This window comes from Gorilla gorilla, chromosome 2, assembly GCF_029281585.2.
Source record: "Gorilla gorilla gorilla isolate KB3781 chromosome 2, NHGRI_mGorGor1-v2.1_pri, whole genome shotgun sequence".
NCBI classification, from domain to species: domain Eukaryota; kingdom Metazoa; phylum Chordata; class Mammalia; order Primates; family Hominidae; genus Gorilla; species Gorilla gorilla.
The window spans coordinates 43,536,854-43,561,210 of record NC_086017.1 but is presented as its reverse complement, the minus strand read 5'-3'; the positions used below and the strand labels follow the sequence as shown (position 1 = coordinate 43,561,210).

The window sequence follows — 24,357 nt, the reverse complement described above, 5'->3', positions numbered from 1 at the left end:
TAGAGGCGCTTGCCACCATGCCCAGCTAATTTTTTGTATTTTTAGTAGAGACGGGGTTTTTCCATGTTGGTCAGGCTGGTCTCAAACTCTCAACCTCAGGTGATCCACCCACCTCAGCCTCCCCAAGTGCTGGGATTACAGGCGTGAGTCACTGCACCCGGCCTATTTTAATTTTTTTTTTTTTTTTTTTTTTTTTTGAGACAGAGTCTTGCTCAGGCTGGAGTGCAGTAGCACAATCTTGGCTCACTGCAACCTCTGCATCCTGGGCTCAAGTGATTCCCCTATCTCAGCCTCCCAAGTAGCTGGGACTACAGGCATACGCCACCACACCTGGCTGATGTTTGCATTTTTAGTTGAGACGGTTTCATCATGTTGACCAGGTTGGTCTCGAACTCCTGACCTCAAGTGATCTGCCCACCTCAGCTCCCTAAAGTGCTGGGATTAGGTGAGAGCCACCGTACCCAGCCTGTGTATTTAAATAGGTTCAAATTTTTGAAATTTTTTTTGTTTTGTTTGTTTTTGAGACAGGGTCTGGCTCTGTTGCCTAGGCTGCAGTGCAGTGGTATGATCTCGGCTTACTGCAACCTCCACCTCCCGGGCTGAAGCCATCCTCTCACCTCACCCTCCCAAGTAGCTGGGACAACAGACGTGTGCCACCACGCTTGGCTACTTTTTGTATTTTTTGTAGAGATAGGGTTTCACCATGTTGCCCAGGCTGGTCTTGAACTCCGGAGCTCAAGCAGTCCTCCCGCCTCAGTCTCCCTGGGATTATGGGCGTGAACCACTGCAGTCAGCTGAAATGTTTTAAAATTCAAAAGATACAAAAGGATATATATGTTATCACCATTTAAAAAGTTCTTAAGGTCCTGTAATATTTTTTGTCATTGTTTCATTATATATTCATTTATTATTTAGTATGTAATTATGTACCATTATCAAGTAATCATCCTTTGATACCAGGTGGTAATAGTCATTTGGGAGATGCTTGAGCAAGGATTTACTAAAAATATTAATTCATTCATCAAGTAAATCCTTTAAAAGTATGTACTGTTGAAAGGTACCATACAATTTATTGGGTAACAGAAACTGTATGAGAATCAGTTTTTTAAAAGCTTAATAAGTAACCAATTGTAGGGTTCTTACAATTGCAAGATGTTATACAGCCTATTTCAGCAATAACCAAAGGAAGCTGAAAATCTGTCCCCACAATTAACATACAGGTAGACTGTAGCAGGGAATCTAAGCTCTTTGTTACTCAGTCTCTCACACTCAAGAACTAACCATTAAGTCCCATCTATCCTTACTTCTAGCCAAACAACTGACAATTTGTTTTTGTTTTTTAAATTAGTCACTACTCTTAAAACCTGTTCAACTAAAAAGGAAATCAAGAATATATGAGTAGTGTGGCATTAGTCAGATCTCTAAAGATCCTGCTGATAATCTTCTAGTGTATCAGAAAATATTTTTCAATGGCTTTTTTTCTTTACTGCTTCTCAGCTTATATACTTTTATTAAGGATATTTGTATTAAAGTATTTCTTTTTCTTCATAATGAAATTTTGAGGGCATTCACTAAAGGAATTTTTTAAAACTTTTTATTAGGGTATTTAGCATTTCAAACAAATACTCAAGTAGGTGGAATAAAATAATGAACCTTCATTTACCTATTACTTGGTTTAAACAATTATCAGTGTGTATCCAGTTTTTTGTGTTACACCCTAGACTACTTACCCTTGTGCTGTATTGTGTTGAAGCAAGTCCAAGTTATAACATTTCACTTGTAAATATTTCAATATATTTTTAAAAGAAAAAAATTTTTGTCAGTCACAATACCATCATCACACTCTATAAAGTTTTTTTTTTTTCATATAATTCTGTAATATCAAATATGTAGTTGGGGTTCAAATTTCCAGTTGTTTCATGAATATCATAAGTGTGTGTCTTAGTCTGTTTTGTGTTGCTGTAAAGGAATATCTGAGGCTGGGTAATTTATAAAGAAAAGACGTTTATTTGGCTCATGATTCAGGGGCTATACAAGAAGCATCGTGCCAGCATTTGCTAGGCTTCTGGTGAGGGCCTCTCACAGCTTCTGCTCACAGTGGAAAGTGATGAGGAGGTGGTGTTTGCAGAGATCACCTGGCCAGAGAGGAAGCTAGAGAACAAGAGTCAGGCTCTTTTTAACTACCAACTCTCCTAGGAATTAACCTAGGGAGAACTCATTCACTCTTCCCTGCCCCAGGGAGGACAGGACATTAATCTGTTCATGAAGGATCCACACCCATGACCCAGACACCTCCCATTAGGTCTCACCTCCAACATTGGAGATCACATTTCAGCTTGAGGCTTGGAGGGATCAAATTCAAACCACAGTAGTATGTATGTGCTTTTAACAGTTTGTTGAACCAGGGTCCAAATAAAGTCTATATGTTATATTATGTTTTGTTAAGTCTTTTAAAACCTTTAGGTACTCCAACACTCTTTTATCCTTGTGTTTTATTTGTTGAATAAGCTGACAGTTTATTCTGTGAAGTTTCCCCCATTCTGGAGTTTGCCAATTCTTTTCCTGTGGTATATAGTTTAACATGTTATTTTCTCTTCATATCCTGTAATTATGTAGTTAAATCTAGAGATTTCAACAGATATTTGGTGGGGGGATGTCAGGAAGAGCAAGGCGACTTTATGGGTGGTGATGTGTTCTAGTATGATGTGTTTCATTATATTTGGTTGTCTCTCTTAGCAGCAGTTGTTTGCCAATACCAATTATTTGCTGGTAATAAGATTGTCTCAGAAATAAGCTTTTTGTTGACTTGATCATCTATTCATTTTCTACTTCCAGGGCTAACAAGAATTCCATTTGAGTAAATTCTACGTCATTTTATGGATGAAAGAAAGAAGTGATGTTAACATATGTATTTGTGTGTGTGTGTGTGTGTGTGTGTGTATACATTATATCTTTTCTAAATTTAAATTGAAATTACTTTATTCTTTTTTTTTTTTTTTGAGATGGAGTCTCGCTCTGTCACCCAGGCTGGAGTGCAGTGGAGCGATCTCGGCCCACTGCAACCTCTGCCTCCCGGGTTCAAGCAATTCTCCTGCCTCAGCCTCCTGGGTAGCTGGGATTACAGGCACATGCCACCACGCCCAGCTAATTTTTGTATTTTTAGTAGAGACGGGGTTTCGCCATGTTGGTCAGGCTGTTCTCAAACTCCTGACCTTGTGATCCGCCTGCCTTGGCCCCCCAAAGTGCTGGGATTACAGGCGTGAGCCACTGTACCTAGCTTTATTATTCTTAAATAGATTTTAATTTAATTTTTTTGAGACAAGGTCTTACTCCTGCCCAGGCTGGAATGCAGTGGCGTGACCACGGTTCACTGCAGCCTCAACCTCTTGGCCCCAAGCAATCCTCCCACTTCAGCCTCCTGAGTAGCTGGGACTACAGATGCACACCACAACACCTGGCTAATTTTTAAAATTTTTTTGTAGAGACAGGGTCTCCCTATGTTGTCCAGGCTGGTCTTTAACTTCTGGGCTCAAGCAATTCTCCTGCCTCAGCCTCCCAAAGTTCTGGGATTATAGGCATGAACCACCATGCCTGGCTAGACTTTAGTTTTAGAGCACTTTTAGGTTCACAGTAAAATTAAGTGAAGGTACAGAGATTTCCCGTATACTCTGTCCCTATACATGCCTAGCCTCTCCCATTATCAATATTCCTCAACAGAGTGGTACATTTGTTATAATTGATGAACCTACATTGACATATCATTATCACCCAAAGATTATAGTTTGCACTAGGGGTGACCCTTGGTGTTATATATTTTATGGGTTTGGACACATGTATAATGACATGTGTCCGCTATTGTAGTATCATACAGAATAGTTTTACTGCCTTAAAAGTCCGTAATGTTTCACCTGTTTATCCCTCCCTCTGGCCTAATCCTTGGCAACATTCATCTTTTTACTGTCTCCATATAGTTACATTCATACAGTATGTAGCTTTTTCAAATTGGCTTCTTTCACTTAGTAATACATATTTTAAGTTTTCTCCATGACTTTTCATGGCTTGATAGCTCATTTCTTTCTAGTGTTGAAAACTTCTCCATTATCTGGAAGTACCACAGTTTTTCCATTCTACTGTGGGACATCTAATTTGCTTCCAAGTTTTGGCAGTTACGAACAAAACTGCTAAAAATGTGAGTTTGCAGGCTTTGTGTGGACATACATTTTTGTCTCCTTTGGGTAAATACCAAAGAATGCAATCACTGTGTTGCATGGTAAGAGTATGTTTAATTTTGTAAGAAGTTGCCAGACTGTCTTCCAAAGTGCTTGTACCATTTTGTATTCCCACCAGCAGTGAAGGAGAGTTCCTATTGCTTCATATTCTCGCCAGGATTTGATCTTGTCAGTGTTTTGGGTTTTGGCCATTTTAACAGGTATTTAGTGTTATCATGTTTTAATTTTGCATTTCCCTGATGACCTATGATTTGGAGTACCTTTTTGTATGCTTGTTTGCCATCTATATATCTTCTCTGGTGAGATGTTTGTTCAGATCTTTTGCCTTTATTTAAAATGGATTGTTAACTTTCTTATTGTTGAGTTTTAAGAGTTCTTTTTTTATTTTGGGAAGCAGTCCTTTAACAGAAATGTCTTTTGCAAATATTTTCTCCCACTCTGTGGCTTGTCTTCTCATTCTCTTGATGGTGTCTTTCAAAGAGAAGAAAGTTTTAATTTTAATGAAGTTCAACTTATCAGTTATTTCTTTCATGGTTCATGCTTTTGGTGTTGTTTTAAAAAGTCATCACCAAACCAAAGGTCAATTAGATTTTCTCCTATGTTATCTTCTAATAGTTTCATAGTTTTGCTTTTTATATTTAGTTCTGTGATCCATTTGAATTAATTTTTGGGAAGGATGTAGGTCTGTATCTAGATTGATGTTTTTGTTTGTGAATGTCCAGTTGACCTAGCACAGTTTTTTGAAGAAACTATCTTTTGTTCTTTATATTGACTTTGTCCCTTTTCCAAAGATCACTTTTATCATGTTTATATGGTTCTCTTTCTGTTCCATTGATCCATTTGTCTGTTCTTTCACTAATACTACACTGCCTGTAGTTTTGTAAGTTAGGTAGTGTCAATCTTCCAAATTTGTTCTTTTCCTTTAATAATGTGTTAGCTATTCTAGATCTTTTGCCTCTCCCTATAAATTTTAAAATTGTTTTGTTGTTATCCACAAAATAACTTGGCTGGAATATTGATTGGAATTGCATTGAATCCATAGATCAAGTTGGGAAGAACTGTCATCTTGAAAATATCGAGCCTTCCTATCCATGAGTGTGGAATATGTCTCAATTTATTTCTTATTTTTTGGTTTCTTGCATCAGAGCTTTGTACTTTTCCTCGTAACGTCTTACACTTATTTCGTTAGATTTATACCTTTATGTAGAACTGAGTTTTTGACTTGTATCATTTTCCTTCTCTCTAAAGAACTCCTTTTTAACATTTCTTGCACTACTGGCAACAAATTCCTTCAATCTTTTTTCGAGAAAGTCTTTATTTCTTCTTTACTTTTAAAGGATAATTTTACTGGGTATAGAATTCTAGATTGGTAGAAAAGAAAACTAAAAAGAATTGTAGATTAGTGTGTTTTTTCTGTCAACACTTTAAATATTTCACTTCACTTTCTTCTTGCTTGCACAAGGAGAAGTGGGATGTAGTTTTTATCTTTGCTCTTCTATAGGTAGTGTTTTTTCCCCCCTCTGGTTACTTTGAGAATATTTTTCTTTATTTTTGATTTACTATAGTTTGAATATGATATGTGTAAGTGTAGTTCTTTTCTCATTTGTTCTGCTTGGTGTTCTCTGAGCTTCCTGGATCTGCGGTTTGGTATCTGGCATTAATTTGGGAAATTCTCCATGATTATTGTTTCAAATACTTTTTTTCAAATATTCTTTCTGTTCTTTCTTGTTCTATTATCCCCATTAACATGTATGTTACATCTTTTATAGATGCCCCACAGTTCTTGGATAGTCTCTTCTGTTTTGTTTTCCAATCTCTTTTTTCTTTGCTTTTTCAGTTTTGGAGAATTCTATTGAGATTTCCTCAAGCTCAGAGATACATCAGTGTGCAGTCTAGTAATAAGCCCAATAAGGACGTTCTTTAATTTTACTAAGTTTTTCATCTCCAGCTTTTTTTTTTTTTTTGGTACTTTGTTAGAATTTCTTTCTCTCTTCTTACCTATCTACTTTTTTTTTTCCTTTTTGGCATGCTATCTGCCTCATTCTTTGGAGCCCTTAGCTATTAATCATAGTTTTTTTTTTTTTTAAATTTTAGATAAATTTTTTATTTTATAAAATAGGAATAATTTTTTTTCTCAGGCAGCAAGCTCCATGTGTGTTAGACTTTTTTTTTTTTTTTTTTTTATTATTATACTTTAAGTTTTAGGGTACATGTGCACACTGTGCAGGTTAGTTACATATGTATACATGTGACATGCTGGTGCACTGCACCCACTAACTCGTCATCTAGCATTAGGTATATCTCCCAATGCTATCCCTCCCCCCTCCCGCCCCCCACAACAGTCCCCAGAGTGTGATGTTCCCCTTCCTGTGTCCATGTGTTCTCATTGTTCATTTCTCATCTATGAGTGAGAATATGCGGTGTTTGGTTTTTTGTTCTTGTGATAGTTTACTGAGAATGATGATTTCCAACTTCATCCATGTCCCTGCAAAGGACATGAACTCATCATTTTTTATGGCTGCATAGTATTCCATGGTGTATATGTGCCACATTTTCTTAAGCCAGTCTATCATTGTTGGACATTTGGGTTGGTTCCAAGTCTTTGCTATTGTGAATAGTGCCGCAGTAAACATACGTGTGCATGTGTCTTTATAGCAGCATGATTTATAGTCCTTTGGGTATATACCCAGTAATGGGATGGCTGGGTCAAATGGTATTTCTAGTTCTAGATCCCTGAGGAATCGCCACACTGACTTCCACAATGGTTGAACTAGTTTACAGTCCCACCAACAGTGTAAAAGTGTTCCTATTTCTCCACATCCTCTCCAGCACCTGTTGTTTCCTGACTTTTTAATGATTGCCATTCTAACTGGTGTGAGATGATATCTCATTGTGGTTTTGATTTGCATTTCTCTGATGGCCAGTGATGGTGAGCATTTTTTCATGTGTTTTTTGGCTGCATAAATGGCTTCTTTTGAGAAGTGTCTGTTCATGTCCTTCACCCGCTTTTTGATGGGGTTGTTTGTTTTTTCCCTGTAAATTTGTTTGAGTTCATTGTAGATTCTGGATATTAGCCCTTTGTCAGATGAGTAGGTTGCGAAAATTTTCCCCCATTTTGTGGGTTGCCTGTTCACTCTGATGGTAGTTTCTTTTGCTGTGCAGAAGCTCTTTAGTCTAATTAGATTCCATTTGTCAATTTTGGCTCTTGTTGCCATAGCTTTTGGTGTTTTAGACATGAAGTCCTTGCCCGTGCCTATGTCCCGAATGGTAATGCCTAGGTTTTCTTCTAGGGTTTTTATGGTTTTAGGTCTAACATTTAAGTCTTTAATCCATCTTGAATTGATTTTTGTATAAGGTGTAAGGAAGGGATCCAGTTTCAGCTTTCTACATATGGCTAGCCAGTTTTCCCAGCACCATTTATTAAATAGGGAATCCTTTCCCCATTGCTTGTTTTTCTCAGGTTTGTCAAAGATCAGATAGTTGTAGATATGTGGCGTTATTTCTGAGGGCTCTGTTCTGTTCCATTGATCTATATGTCTGTTTTGGTACCAGTACCATGCTGTTTTGGTTACTGTAGCCTTGTAGTATAGTTTGAAGTCAGGTAGCGTGATGCCTCCAGCTTTGTTCTTTTGGCTTAGGATTGACTTGGCGATGCGGGCTCTTTTTTGGTTCCATATGAACTTTAAAGTAGTTTTTTCCAATTCTGTGAAGAAAGTCATTGGTAGCTTGATGGGGATGGCATTGAATCTATAAATTACCTTGGGCAGTATGGCCATTTTCATGATATTGATTCTTCCTACCCATGAGCATGGAATGTTCTTCCATTTGTTTGTATCCTCTTTAATTTCATTGAGCAGTGGTTTGTAGTTCTCCTTGAAGAGGTCCTTCACATCCCTTGTAAGTTGGATTCCTAGGTATTTTATTCTCTTTGAAGCAATTGTGAATGGGAGTTCACTCATGCTTTGGCTGTTTGTCTGTTACTGGCGTATAACAATGCTTGTGATTTTTGTACATTGATTTTGTATCCTGAGACTTTGCTGAAGTTGCTTATCAACTTAAGGAGATTTTGGGCTGAGACCAAGGGGTTTTCTAGATATACAATCATGTCATCTGCAAACAGGGACAATTTGACTTCCTCTTTTCCTAATTGAATACACTTTATTTCCTTCTCCTGCCTAATTGCCCTGGCCAGAACTTCCAACACTGTGTTGAATAGGAGTGGTGAGAGAGGGCATCCCTGTCTTGTGCCAGTTTTCAAAGGGAATGCTTCCAGTTTTTGCCCATTCAATATGATATTGGCTGTGGGTTTGTCATAGATAGCTCTTATTATTTTGAGATATGTCCCATCAATACCTAATTTATTGAGAGTTTTTAGCATGAAGGTTGTTGAATTTTGTCAAAGGCCTTTTCTGCATCTCTTGAGATAATCATGTGGTTTTTGTCTTTGGTTCTGTTTATATGCTGGATTACATTTATTGATTTGCGTATATTGAACCAGCCTTGCACCCCAGGGATGAAGCCCACTTGATCATGGTGGATAAGCTTTTTGATGTGCTTCTGGATTCGGTTTGCCAGTATTTTATTGAGGATTTTTGCATCAATGTTCATCAAGGATATTGGTCTAAAGTTCTCTTTTTTGGTTGTGTCTCTGTCAGGCTTTGGTATCAGGATGATGCTGGCCTCATCAAATGAGTTAGGGAGGATTCCCTCTTTTTCTATTGATTGGAATAGTTTCAGAAGGAACGGTACCAGCTCCTCCTTGTACCTCTGGTAGAATTCGGCTGTGAATGCATCTGGTCCTGGACTCTTTTTGGTTGGTAAGCTATTGACTATTGCCACAATTTCAGCTCCTGTTATTGGTCTATTCAGAGATTCAACTTCTTCCTGGTTTAGTCTTGGGAGGGTGTATGTGTCCAGGAATTTATCCATTTCTTCTAGATTTTCTAGTTTATTTGCGTAGAGGTGTTTGTAGTATTCTCTGATGGTAGTTTGTATTTCTGTGGGATCAGTGGTGATATCCCCTTTATCATTTTTTATTGCGTCTATTTGATTCTTCTCTCTTTTTTTCTTTATTAGTCTTGCTAGCAGTCTTATCAATTTTGTTGATCCTTTCAAAAAACCAGCTCCTGGATTCATTAATTTTTTGAAGGGTTTTTTGTGTCTCTATTTCCTTCAGTTTTGCTCTGATTTTAGTTATTTCTTGTCTTCTGCTAGCTTTTGAATGTGTTTGCTCTTGCTTTTCTAGTTCTTTTAATTGTGATGTTAGGGTGTCAATTTTGGATCTTTCCTGCTTCCTTTTGTGGGCATTTAGTGCTTATAAATTTCCCTCTACACACTGCTTTGAATGTGTCCCAGAGATTCTGGTATGTTGTGTCTTTGTTCTCGTTGGTTTCAAAGAACATCTTCATTTCTGCCTTCATTTCGTTATGTACCCAGTAGTCATTCAGGAGCAGGTTGTTCAGTTTCCATGTAGTTGAGCGGTTTTGAGTGAGTTTCTTAATGCTGAGTTCTAGTTTGATTGCACTGTGGTCTGAGAGATAGTTTGTTATAGTTTCTGTTCTTTTACATTTGCTGAGGAGAGCTTTACTTCCAAGTATGTGGTCAGTTTTGGAATAGGTGTGGTGTGGTGCTGAAAAGAATGTATATTCTGTTGATTTGGGGTGGAGAGTTCTGTAGATGTCTATTAGGTCCGCTTGGTGCAGAGCTGAGTTCAATTCCTGGGTATCCTTGTTGACTTTCTGTCTCGTTGATCTGTCTAATGTTGACAGTGGGGTGTTAAAGTCTCCCATTATTAATATGTGGGAGTCTAAGTCTCTTTGTAGGTCACTCAGGACTTGCTTTATGAATCTGGGTGCTCCTGTATTGGGTGCATATATATTTAGGATAGTTAGCTCTTCTTGTTGAATTGATCCCTTTACCATTATGTAATGGCCTTCTTTGTCTCTTTTGATCTTTGTTGGTTTAAAGTCTATTTCATCAGAGACTAGGATTGCAACTGCTGCCATTTTTTGTTTTCCATTTGCTTGGTAGATCTTCCTCCATCCTTTTATTTTGAGCCTGTGTGTGTCTCTGCCCATGAGATGGGTTTCCTGAATACAGCACACTGATGGGTCTTGACTCTATCCAATTTGCCAGTCTGTGTCTTTTAATTGGAGCATTTAGTCCATTTACATTTAAAGTTAATATTGTTATGTGTGAATTTGATCCTGTCATTATGATGTTAGCTGGTGATTTTGCTCGTTAGTTGATGCAGTTTCTTCCTAGTCTCAATGGTCTTTACAATTTGGCATGTTTTTGCAGTGGCTGGTACTGGTTGTTCCTTTCCATGTTTAGTGCTTCCTTCAGGAGCTGTTTTAGGGCAGGCCTGGTGGTGACAAAATCTCTCAGCATTTGTTTCTCTGTAAAGTATTTTATTTCTCCTTCACTTATGAAGCTTAGTTTGGCTGGATATGAAATTCTGGGTTGAAAATTCTTTTCTTTAAGAATGTTGAATATTGGCCCCCACTCTCTTCTGGCTTGTAGAGTTTCTGCCGAGACATCCGCTGTTAGTCTGATGGGCTTCCCTTTGTGGGTAACCCAACCTTTCTCTCTGGCTGCCCTTAACATTTTTTCCTTCATTTCAGCCTTGGTGAATCTGACAATTATGTGTCTTGGAGTTGCTCTTCTCGAGGAGTATCTTTGTGGCGTTCTCTGTATTTCCTGAATCTGAATGTTGGCCTGCCTTGCTAGATTGGGGAAGTTCTCCTGGATAATATCCTGCAGAGTGTTTTCCAACTTGGTTCCATTCTCCCTGTCACTTTCAGGTACACCAATCAGATGTAGATTTGGTCTTTTCACATAGTCCCATATTTCTTGGAGGCTTTGTTCGTTTCTTTTTATCCTTTTTTCTCTAAACTTCCCTTCTCACTTCATTTCATTCATTTCATCTTCCATCGCTGATACCCTTTCTTCCAGTTGATCGCATTAGCTCCTGAAGCTTCTGCATTCTTCACGTAGTTCTCGAGCCTTGGCTTTCAGCTCCATCAGCTCCTTTAAGCACTTCTCTGTATTGGTTATTCTAGTTGTACATTTGTCTAAATTTTTTTCAAAGTTTTTAACTTCTTTGCCTTTGGTTTGAATTTCCTCCTGTAGCTCATAGTTTGATCGTCTGAAGCCTTCTTCTCTCAACTCGTCAATGTCATTCTCCGTCCAGCTTTGTTCCGTTGCTGGTGAGGAACTGTGTTCCTTTGGAGGAGGAGAGGTGCTCTGCTTTTGAGAGTTTCCAGTTTTTCTGCTCTGTTTTTTCCCCATCTTTGTGGTTTTATCTACTTTTGGTCTTTGATGATGGTGATGTACAGATGGGTTTTTGGTGTGGATGTCCTTTCTGTTTGTTCGTTTTCCTTCTAACAGACAGGACCCTCAGCTGCAGGTCTGTTGGAGTTTGCTAGAGATCCACTCCAGACCCTGTTTGCCTGGGTATCAGCAGCGGTGGCTGCAGAACAGTGGTTTTTCGTGAACCGCGAATGCTGCTGTCTGCTCGTTCCTCTGGAAGTTTTGTCTCAGAGGAGTACCCGGCCATGTGAGGTGTCAGTCTGCCACTACTGGGGGGTGCCTCCCAGTTAGGCTGCTCAGGGGTCAGGGGTCAGGGACCCACTTGAGGAGGCAGTCTGCCCATTCTCAGATCTCCAGCTGCCTGCTGGGAGAACCACTGCTCTCTTCAAAGCTGTCAGACAGGGACATTCAAGTCTGCAGAGGTTACTGCTGTCTTTTTGTTTGTCTGTGCTCTGCCCCCAGAGGTGGAGCCTACAGAGGCAGGCAGGCCTCCTTGAGCTGTGGTGGGCTCCACCCAGTTGGAGCTTCCCGGCTGCTTTGTTTACCTAAGCAAGCCTGGGTAGTGGTGGGCACCCCTCCCCCAGCCTCACTGCCGCCTTGCAGTTTGATCTCAGACTGCTGTGCTAGCAATCAGTGAGACTCCATGGGCGTAGGACCCTCCGAGCCAGGTGCAGGATATAATCTCCTGGTGCGCTGTTTTTTAAGCCCGTCAGAAAAGCGCAGTATTCAGGTGGGAGTGACCCGATTTTCCAGGTGCCATCTGTCACCCCTTTCTTTGACTAGGAAAGGGAGCTCCCTGACCCCTTGTGCTTCCCAATTGAGGCAGTGCCTCGCCCTGCTTCGGCTCGTGCACGGTGCGCTGCACCCACTGACCTGCGCCCACTGTCTGGCACTCCCTAGTGAGATGAACCCGGTACCTCAGATGGAAATGCAGAAATCACCCGTCTTCTGGGTCTCTCACGCTGGGAGCTGTAGACCGGAGCTGTTCCTATTCGGCCATCTTGGCTCCTCCTTAATCATAGTTTTAAAAAAATTCCTGGTCTGGTAATTCCAACATATCTTCCATAACTGGATCTGGTTCTGATACTTGCTGTCTCTTTTTTTTGTCTTTTATAATGCCATGTAATTTTTTTTTAATAGTTGGACATGATGTATCAGGTAAAAGGAACTACTTGAAACAGGCCTTTAGTAATGTGTTGGTAAGGTATGGGAGAGGAAGTGTTCTGTAGTCCTGTGAGTAGGTCTCTTTTAGTGAGCCTCTGTCTCTGGATTGTGAACTTCACAAATGTTCCTAAGTGTTTCCCACCCTCCTCTCACTTAGGTGGGACAGAATGGCTAGCTAGAGTGGGCTGGAATCATATATTTCCCTTTTTCTTCATGTGGAAGGGTATAGGAGACTGGAGTTTGGGATTTCCATTTCTCCTCGTGGAAAACTAGAGCAGCAGGAGATGGGTATTTTCCTAGGTCAGTTAGGCTCTGATAAAACCCCAGCAGGTTAAGTCTAATTAAATAGTTTCACTTAAGGTCAGACATTGTTAAGGAGCACAGAATACACTCACATATTTCAAAATGGTTCTTTTTTGGTTCTTCCTGCTGGAAACATGATAGGATTTTGCATTGATACTCACTGTGAAAACCAAGTTGAACTCCTGGAGGTAAAACTCAAAAAGTGTGATCTCCCTCTGCACCACCATGACTGTGTCCCCTGGAGTTTTTAACTCTCAAGAGTTGTCCACTCTGATCCTCCACCAATTTGTTAACTACAGGTCAGGTTTTCCTACCCTGGCACTGGTTTTCACAGAGGTTTCTACTGATGGGTTATGCTCTGGTAAGTTGTGATTCTCTGTTTTCATCTCCCCATCTCAAATTTTTGGTGCGGCAGTTTGCCCTGTGACCTCACTTTTCTTACAGATCTAAGAAGAGTTGTTGATTTTTTAGTTTGTTTAACTTTTTACTTGTTGTTAGGGCAGAGTAGCAACTTTCCAAGCTTCTTACATGTGGAAATCAGAGGTGGGAATTACTTTTTTAAAAAAATATTTTAAATGTTTATTCAGCTAGGAACTCCATACAGAAAAGTGCACGAATCATTAGTATACAAATCTATAAATTATAGCAAAGTGAATGCATGCATGTATCCACCACACAGATGAAGTAGAACATTACAGCATCCCAGAAGCCACTTCAAATCCTTTTAAATGTTTACCTCTTCTCTTCCTAAAAGTAACCACAATCCTGACTTCTAACACCATAGTTTAGTTTTGCCTGTTTCTGAATTTTATATTAATAGAATCATATACTTTTTTGTGTTTGACTTCTTTCTGTTAAAATTATGTTTTTTACGTGTGTGTGTGTGTATATATATATGTGTGCGTGTATATGTATGTGTGTGTGTGTGTATATATATACAGATTCTTTTAGGTTGTTGGATCCAGCTACAGTTCTTTTTGATAGCCTTATAGTTTTCCATTGTATGAATAGACTATGAATCCAAACTGTAGATGGACATTTGCATTGTTTTTGGTTTACGGTTTTTATGAGTATGCTGCTAATAACTTTCTTGTATATGCTTTGTGGTATACATACTAATTCATTCTTTTGGAGGCATTTAGTTGATATGGACAGTTTTCCAGAGTGGTTGTATCCCATTTGTATTATCACTGGTACTGTTTGCAAGTTTCCATTATTCTACATATTCACCAATATTTTGTACTGTTAGGCTTATTTTTACTAATTTTAGGTTTTTAGTGGGTGTAGTGTTTCATTGCGGTTGTAACATGCATTTTTCTGATTACAAATAGAAGCACCATTTAATCTGTTATCAGCCATTTGGATGTCTTCTTTTGTGGTGTTCTTTTCAGGCCTCTTGCCAATTTTTTTTTTTTTTAATTGAGTTCTCTTTTTAAAAACTTGATTTGTAGAGCTTTTTTATATGTTCTGTATACAAGCCATTGTCAATGCTGTATGCTTCAAGTATCTTCTCTCACTCTGTGACTTACTTTTGTACTTTCTTGGTGATACCTTTTGATGTACATAAGTTCTTAATTTTAATGTAGTTCTTAGTCATTTTCTTTATGAGTAGAAATTTCTGTGCCCCATTTATGAAATCTTTGCTTACCCTAATGTATGAAGACATTCTTGTATGTAATTGTCTTAAAGTTTTATTCACATTTAGATCTATAATCCACTTGGATTTGTTTGTTTGTTTGTTGGCAAATGCAATGATAAAAGACTTCAGGTAAAAATTTTTTTCATGTGGATACTCGCTTGACCCAACACCACTTAGTGAAAACATCTTTCTTCATTTCTTATTTTGTTATAAATTAAGTGTGCACATATGTGCTTAGAATTTTTGCATCTATGCTCAAAATGACGACCTATAATTTTCCTTTCTTCTTGATTTATATCTTTTGTTAGTAATGTTACTTGTTAGAGGAAACTCTTTATTTGATTTTCCTCTTATCAGAATTAACTTCATAGGGGTTTTATCATATGCAGGTAGCTAATACTTTAATGTTCTTACTGAAATAGGCCGATGACTTATTACCCCTAGCCATTCTTACCATTTCTCCCTCCTCGAAGTGGGTAGTCACTTGGCAGATGAAGACTCTGAGACCCAGAGCAGTGACAGCTAGTCAGTAAGAGGTTGATGGCTTCCTGACACGCAGTCCATTGTTCTTTCTTCCATGCTGTGCTTGTGTCATTCTCCTTGGTGATGCTTCTTTAGCAGGTAGTAGGCAGTGGAGGACTCTGGGTACGTGAGCTTTGCTTTTCAAACATGCAGAGTGTTTTCTATTCTTGACGCCTGTGGCCTCATTATTTTATAGGTAGTATTTCGAATCCTCAAAATAACAACACATATTAAACAGATCTTAAACTTCTGTGAGTTAAAGCGTAGATTAATTTTGGTTTACACCTTTCTTCAGACTATTGTTCCACTGTTTCCCTTTTTCCACTACCATATATTCTCAAGAGTTTATACTGAATATTACATTCATTTGAAACAAGTATTCTTTTGTTATAGTGATCAAATTCTAACTTTAATGTTTAGAAGGCATAGTTTTGATTCTCAAATACTGCTCCCTTTATGGTTTCCAAATTTTCTGTTGGATATAGCCCTCTAAGGTTAAAGTTTGTTTTTGCCCACTCTTAAATTTATATCAGAACCATTGTTCTTTGTTAAAACAACTAAACTTAAGTATGGTTCATAAAGACATTAAGTCAAATAGTTTTTTGTTTTGTTTTGTTTTGTTTTTTTGAGTTGGAGTCTCGCACCGTCACCCGAGCCGGAGTGCAATGGCACGATCTCAGCTCACTGCAACCTCCGTCTTCTTGGTTCAAGCGATTCTCTTGCCTCAGCCTCCCAGGTAGCTGGGATTACAGGCCCCTGCTACCACACTGGGCTAATTTTTTGTACTTTTAGTAGAGACGGGGTTTCACTATGTTGGCCAGGCTGGTCTCGAACTCCTGACCTTGTGATTTGCCCGCTTCACCTCCCAGAGTGCTGGGATTACAGGTGTGGGCCACTGCGCCCAGTGAAGTCAAATAGTTTTAAAATAATAATTAAACAATTTTTTTCTATCAAATATTTTTTAAAAAGTAAGTTCTGGTAGTATGGTACTAGCATAACACTAGATATAGATCGATGGAACTATACTGAAATAAACTCATATTTTTGGTCTGTTGATTTTCGTCAGAGGTGCCAAGACCATTTAATAGAGCAGGAAAGAATAGTGTTTTCAACAGTGGTGCTTTATAAACTGGATATCCCCAGGCAAAAGAATGAAGTTGCAACTCTTCCTCACTCCACACCCAAAAATTAACTCAAAATGGATCATACAACCAAATGTAAGAGCCAAAATAATAAAACTCTTAGAAAATACTAGGCAATGGTTTCTTAGATACAACACCAAAACACAAGCAACCAATGGAGAAAAATAGATAAATTGGATATCATCAAAATTAAAAACTTATGCTTCAAGGAACGCCATCAGGAAAGTAAAAGAAAACTCATATTATGGGAGTAAATACTTGCAAATCAAATGTCTTTTTTTTTTGAGATAGTCTCACTCAGTCACCCAGGCTGGAGTGCAGTGACACGATCTCGGCTCACTGCAACCTCCACCTCCCTTCAAGCAATTCTCCTGCCTCAGCCTACTGAGTAGCTGGGATTATAGGTGCACACAACCATACCCAGCTATGTTTTGTATTTTCAGTACAGATGGGGTTTCACCATGTTGGCCAGGCTGGTCTTTAACCTTTGACCTCAAGTGATCCGCCTGCCTCGGCCTCCTAAAGTGCTGGGATTACAGGCATGAGCCACCGTACCTGGCCAAAATCAAATATCTTATAAGACACGTATCTTGACTGTTACAAGGGGCTCTTTACAACTCAATAGTAAAAGGACAGATAACCCAATTTTTAAAACAGACAAAATATTTGAATTTCTTCAAAAAGAATATACAGATGGCAATAGCACATAAAAAGATGTTTAACACCATTTAACCATGAGGGAAATACAGATCAAAACTATTATACACCCCCAGGATGACGAAAATAAAAACTGATAGACAAATAAAAATGATAGACAATAACAAATATTGATGAGGATGTAGAGCAGTTGGAGCCCTCATACATTGCCATTGGGAATATAAAATGGTGCAGCAACTTTGGAAACAGTTTGTAATTCCTCAAAATGTCAAACATAGAATTATCATATAACCTAGTAATTCCATTGCTAGCTGTATATGCAAGTGATATGAAAACATTCCTCACAAAAACCTACACACAGGTGTTCATAACAGCATTATTTATAATAGCCAAAAAATAGAGACACCCCACATCTACATATGTCCATTACTTGGTGATGGTAAATGTGGTAAATCCATACGATGGAATATTATTTGGTCACAACAGGGATGACTGATACATCATGCATCAACCTTGAAAACATTCATGAAAGAAGCCAGTCACAAAAGGCCACATATTGTATGATTCCATTTATATGAAATGGCCAGATATGGCAACTCATAGGCTAGATATAGTCTTTAGAGAAAGGAAGTAGATTAGTGTTTGCCTAGGACTGGAGAGATCAGGGTAAATGGGGAATGATTGCTAATGGGTATGTGGTTATTTTTTGGGGTGATGAAAATGTTCTAAAATGGATTATTTGGTTGCACAACTCTGCAGATATACTAAAAATCATTATATTGTACAGTTTGAAGAGGTGAATTGTATGGTATTGAATTCTATCTCAACAATACTGTTATTTTAAAAAGATAAAGTCTGAGATACCTAATTGTCTCTTTCATGTTATATTTGGGATTTACTATTCTTATTCTAAACTTTTAAGTCTGGACTTTGGTTAGGGTTGCTTTTCTAATTCTGTCCTCCTTACCCTATGAGTTAGAACCTTCCTAATGCTTTACTGGCCTCTATCCTTATCCTAAGTCAGAACCTTCCTAGAGCTTTGTAGGCCTCCTAAATTGTGTTTATAATCTTTTGGACAATCCAGTCTCTGTTGTATTTTTCTTCCATTGAATTTCCTAATTTCTTCCCCTGAATTACTTAAAATATCTTAGGCTCCTCTTTCTGCTCTTAAATTGTTTATTTCTTCCTTTTTTCACCAAATTATATGTATAATAATCATCTATTATAAATGCGTTTGTTTTTCTAAAATAAGTGTATAGAGTTTAATGATGGGGTTGGAGGGATTCAGTGAGGGCCACGTAGAAAATTATACTGTGTTTGTTGTTTTGTTTGCTTTAAAGATAAGTTATGAACTTATCCTTTATAAAATTTTGAACAAGTGACTAAAATATTTTTAATAAATACCAAACAAAAGTCGGATGTTAATTTTACTTGAAAGTTGGTAAAGTGAGAATCATTAGAAGGAAAGAGTGGCTGAGAAGAGAGAGTAGAACAGTCATAGGAAGAGTGTATAGAGTAACTGAAGAGCTGGCAGCAAGGTTAATGCTGCGAGGCAATCATCTACTCTGTGTGTCTTTCTTAGCCCAACCCAGTCCCAAAAGACCTTTGGGTGATACCTTCTACTCTGGCCCCTTTTTCTTCTTTTCCCCTCCCCTCCTGTCTCCCATATTCGTATTATATTTGCCTACTATTTCATTTGAACCCTCTTCCACTAAAGCTGCTTACATCTAGATTCCTGTCTCCATGTATTATCTGCCTTACCTTAATTCCTTGCCAACCCACTTCTCTTTCTGAGCTTTCTGTCCTAAATTTTTTACTCCTGTTCTTCTAATCTATAGCCAAATGTTATGCCCCTTCATGTCTTGTTCTGCTTTTTCTCAAACAGCTCCCTGAAATCCTCTCCTTTCTTTCTTTCTTTTTTTTTTTTGAGACAAAATCTCGCTCTGTCACCCAGGCTGGGGTGTGCAGTGTCAGGATCTCGGCTCACTGCAACTTCTGTCTCCCAGGTTCAAGCGATTCTTGTGCCTCAGCCTCCCTAGTAGCTGGGACTACAAATATGTGCCACCACGTCCAGCTGATTTTTGTATTTTTGATAGGGATGTGTGTTTTGCCATGTTGGCCAGGCTGGTCTTGAACTCCTGTGCTTAGGTGATCTGCACTGCTTGGCCTCCCAAAGTGTTGGGATTATAGGCATGAGCCACCACGCCCAGCCTCCCTTCTGAGGTTCCAGCCTCCAATTCCAATGCTTCCTTCTATCTTATGTCCACCTATTGTGTCTGGGCAACCTGCTTGGTGTCTGTTCAACCCTCCAGAATATACTACTCTGTAGGATAAAGAGACCTGTGTCTTTGAACTGAAATGCTTTCAATATGTAAATAGTTGTATTTGTTGAATTTATTGGAAGTAGAAGGTGATGTTAAGGTTTAGAAATCCTATTATAATGAATTCCTAGGAGATTTCAACTAAAAAATATTTTAGTTCTTACTGAAATAAGCCAATAATTTATTTAAAAAAGTATCTGTATCTATAATTCACTCGTAAGAAATGACCACGATGAGGACCAAGGCTTAAGTAAGGTTTTAGGAAATGAAATTGTGACACATGTATATGGGTAAGTCAGAGAAGAACATTTGGCAACTAAAGGCAATATGTCAGTGACCCTCCTCTCTTCCCCAATTCTCTAAGTCACAAATTTAAGAATGAATCATAGCACAATATATTGGAAAGGGAAAGAAAAGCAAACTAAAAAAAAAGTGCTGTCAGTTTTATCCCATTTCACTCTGAAGAAAATTTGTATATGAATATAAAAGTATCAGAAAGGATAGAGTTAATAAATACATTCTCTGAATGATAGAAATGTGGTTTTTTCTTTGTTCCTATTTATATTTCCTAATTTTCTTTTATAATGAATGTACATTACTTTTGTAATAAACACATTTTTAACTAAGAAAAGTGATAGCAGAAGTGCAGAAAGTGTAATTATCCTGAATATAAAATTAGAAGCACCAGTGGAATTGGTGTTATATGAAAATAGTCGTGTGAAACAGGGATAGCATCAGATTATCAGTGATATTAGCCATCTCTTTAGTTTTTGATATTTTATATTTTATTGTTTTTATGTTTGCCTTAAGTTACTTTGGCATGATTTTTATGTGCCTTTAAAAGATGTCTTGGTGACTGAGTAGACTTATTATGAGGTTGAAACTAGGATATTTTTGATGGATTTGGAGAAATGATTTTATGATGAAACATGAGAAACTGCTTTGTGTAAAAATTGTCTTTTCACAAACATACCTGCAAATATGTAGAGTCCTACCTATATGTGACTTCTTTCAACTGAAGAGAGATGGGTTTTGTGTCTTCTTTCAGTGAGTTAATTGTGAAAGAGAGTTGTGTAGAAAACTAGCTGAATCCCTACAATTGTTTTTTCTAAGGGAATGGTGAAGGAAATTGTTTCTATTTAATCTATATGTTTAAAAAAATCAAACAAACCCAATTTATTCTTTATTCCCAGATTAGAAATGATATTTGCCAAATTTGATGAAGTGCAAAGTTCAGGCGGTATGATTTTGAGTGTCTGCAAAGGTAAGAGTAATTAAGCTCTCAAACATTTCTAAGACTATTTAGCAAAGTTTTAGGCACTAAAATGTATTATATCACTGATTCAAAAGAGTTGATTTTGTGGCTTGAAAACTTAGTTGAGATATAATAACAAAATATTTACATCCTGCTGATAATTATCTATCCTCTGATTCTTTTGGAGTGAGTGGAAATTTAATAGTGGGTCAGTTGTGTAAAATGATACTGTTCTTTTTTTTTTTTTTTTTTTTTGGTGATACTGCCTTGTTTTTTGTGTCTTCTGGGTTGAGGTATGATGACCCTCTTGCCCTCCATTTTCCATGCATAAAATGTGCTTTTATACCTAGAATAATTGTTTTACTTAGTTGTCTTTGATAGAAATTGTGGGGTTGATGGGTTCTATTATATCTGTGTACAGACTATAATAGATCAAGAGACTATAACTGATCAAGAGACTCATACACAGGAACTTCACTAGCATAATCACCTCGGGCTTAAGTAGAATGAGACCAAGTTGGAATTCAGGGAGGTTTGGAGTTAATATCTGGTATTGATTTGATTTTTGTGGTTCCTCTCATTTTTGTAAAGTTGATAAATTATGTTTAGCTTTGTTGGGTAGCATTTACCTACACTTGAGACTTTAAATATTAATTAGCCATATATGTAAAGAATATATTCTATTTCCAAAGATAATATAGGTTGCTTTTCCACCTAGTAAAGTAGTTTCATATTAAAGAGAGTGTGGTTAGTTTAGTAATATAAATGATGTTGGAGTAAAAATTTGGTGTGTGAATTTATAGTCAAATAATTGGAAAACTAGTTACTAATATAATTTAGTTACTGTTCTTTGGGTTAAACCAAGACTGAGGATGTGTTGCAGGAAGTCAGATGGAGTAAGTGAGTGTTAGAAAGATTGTGTTTACCCACATCTAAACTTAGTTCCAGAAGCATAAATTGACTTCAGTGCTACCAGTCCTCACCTTGAATGCCAGAAGATCTCACTTCACTTCTCTGAATAGAAAGTGTTTTAAGTATTTCTCCTTATTTTTCTAGCAGTTACCTCTGTCAGTTTCTGTAGAAACCAGAAACAGTAGGAAGAGATTTGACAAGATGCTTGAACTTGTGTGTTTTCATAACATGATCGCTTGTGTATTTCAGACTAAGTTAGTTACAACTCTAAGGAAAAAAGTAGAATACCTATAAAATCTAAGGTATTCATTGTTTGGGTATGGTTTATTTCGAAAGCACTGTTATTGTATTTTGTGACATTATTTCTGTTACCTTCAAAATAGAGCTTTTTTGTTTCTTTAGTTTCCATTACTTTTTCTCTTGTTTATCACTCCATAAACAGGGAGGTTCGGAGTTAGTCTCTGGCATTTACTTTTTTTGAAGAAGACTTCAAAGATTGTTTGCATTGATGATTACAGTCTGAATATTGCAAGTATGGTCAAATGTGAAAGTTAAAGTCATATTGGTCATAATGTTTTTGATGATAATATGCTGTCACTGAAAAATTCCTTAATAAATTAATTAACAAGAGGATGCTAGAAGAAGGAAACCTATTTATCATGTAAAATCCCAGGGCCCAGGCCTCCTCTTCCCTGTTTTTATTCTCTCTTTCTTAGTGATCCAACCCCACTCAAAGGCTTTAAATGATAACTCTTTGCTAATGATTCCCAGTATGTAGGTCTAGCCATCATTCATCTCTCCTTTGGGTTAGGTCTAGACTTGTTAGCCTGTGACCTTGATGACGTTCCCATTTGGCTGCCTAATAGGCATTTCAAGCTTACTATGTCCAAATATGAAACCGTGTTATCTTTTCTTGCCCCTCAGATCTGTTCCTTCTCCAGTCTTAGCCATTTTAGTCAGTGGCACCATCATCAGCTCAAGCTAGAAACCTGACTTGATTTCCTATTCTAACTGATCAAACATTTCTACTTCTGAAATACTAACATATCCCAAATTTGCTTATTTTTTCCATCTCCACTGCTAATATCCTCTCTAAATCTCCTTTAGCTTTTGCCTGGACTACTTCTGTAGACTTCTGTTACATGTTTGCCCCCAGGAATCCATTTGCTACTCAGAAATCATAGGGATCTTCTTAAAATGTAAATTAGATCATGTCACAACAGGAAGAAGATAATGAAATTTCTCCCCTTAAGGAGCCTATAATCTAGTGATGGAGATAGATCATAAACAAGTAAATAAATGGATATACAATGTGGTTACAGTTGGTAATGGAGGAAATATAACTACTCCTTGTTTAATGAGTTTAAATTATTCCTAAATACCCTGCTGCCAAGTGAAAGACCATTAGATGAAAAAATTATTTTCACCAGTATTAATGAGAAAAATTATGGTGTGTTTCATCCCAGCCCATGATACTTGAGTAGTTTTCCCAGGTAGAAAAATGTATCAACTGAATATGGAAAACAAATTTTTATAAGTAACAATTTGAAGGGAAATTGTACATGAAGTAATATCATGGAGTTTAATTCAACTTCTTCTTTATTTCTGCACAATTTTTCCCCACAAAATTTTCAGGCCTTTGTTGATTCATTTTTATTGCACACTAAAACTAAAACTGTAAATAAAGTGATAGAAACAGGAAAACATTTTAGGACAGAGTAAAGGCTCAGCATGAAATCTTGTGGAAATAGTTCATGCACACAAAGAGCTGTTGAAGATACTACCTTTTCTCTCCCTCACTTGGTGCATTTATGCAAAGTAAATTGTTTTGGGTCTGTCCAAAAATGGCACGCAATTCAAATTTGTTCCACCTGATATTCTGTGACCAGAAACTATTACGGTAAACAAAATTTTTTGGTGTGTCTTTGCCTGAAACCATAATAATGACACATGATACATCTTACAGCATATTGATTTAGAGTGTGTCATGATGAAAAAAATCATTTTACTAAATACAAGAAACCAAAGGATTTGTTGTGAAGGTGATATAACTTTTTTATAGCTAAAAGTTGTCATCTGAACAGTCATTAAGTGAGTTATAGAGTATTTGATGGTTTTTTGAACTCAACTTGTTATATTGTAAAAGTAAGTTAGGCAGAGTCCCTAAATGCAGTAGAATTAGCTCTGCTGTTAGAAGAAAACTGGATTTAAAATCCGTCAGATCGTGACTAGAAGGAGGGAACACCAGCCCTGTAGGAAAGAAAAGACTGAAAGTTGGAGGCCCCCTGCGATTATGGCAGGCTCTGGTGTCGTTATGGAGCTTTCTAGACAGTCTCCTGCGCAAACCAAGGATGTAAACACTAACAGTGTTGGTGGCTGTAATTGCAAATCCTTTTCTCTTTCACTGTGAAAAAAACTATGCATAATTCTTATTTGTCGAGTGTGTGTTTAGGACCTAATGCAGTCTTGGCCATGCAATCATTGTAAAGTATTTTCTGGCTTCTCTGTTTGAAACAGTTGCTAGGAAAAGAATTGTTCTTGGAGGCTGGCAGTAAAATAAAACCTGGAAATGAGGCTTTGAAATTACCTTAATATTTGGCTTCTATGAGTCAATAAGATAACTTCCAGTCTAGTTTTGTATATTTTTATAACATACCCTTTGGTGAAAAGCAAAGCAGCTCTTTTCTTTGGTTGATTTTTAAAATGTATCTGTTTGTGATCATGAGTTCCAGGGCCTGCCTTCAGAGCTTGACAATGTGCTGATGGTTGTCAGCTTGGATAGAGGGTGCTCTGCGCCCCTGCAGCTGCGCATTGGCTAGGTTCTGTCTCCACCAGAAGCAAGCTTTGTTCCGTGTGGCCCTGCTGTCCGCGCACAGAGCAGCCTTTGATGGGCTGCCTTTGA

The 24,357-nt window shown here is 37.7% G+C and overlaps 1 protein-coding gene and 1 long non-coding RNA gene across 26 annotated transcripts in view; one reads left to right on the top strand and one right to left on the bottom strand.

Annotated features, from left to right (window-relative positions):
* The window catches only part of CLASP2 (cytoplasmic linker associated protein 2), a 223,912-nt gene that overhangs the window by 35,925 nt on the left and 163,630 nt on the right, over positions 1 to 24,357 (top strand). For all 25 annotated transcript variants that reach the window (XM_055383029.2, XM_055383025.2, XM_031009614.3 and 22 more), the window contains exon 7: positions 20,482 to 20,552. In XM_055383029.2, coding sequence (XP_055239004.1) covers positions 20,482 to 20,552 — 71 coding nt within the window. The remainder of the gene's footprint in view (positions 1 to 20,481; positions 20,553 to 24,357) is intronic.
* LOC129532644 (uncharacterized) lies at positions 709 to 24,246 on the bottom strand. Its single transcript, XR_008678465.2, has 4 exons — positions 24,112 to 24,246; positions 21,527 to 21,618; positions 15,101 to 15,379; positions 709 to 794 (listed from the first exon to the last, which is right to left on the bottom strand). It is a non-coding gene; the product is annotated as an uncharacterized lncRNA (long non-coding RNA).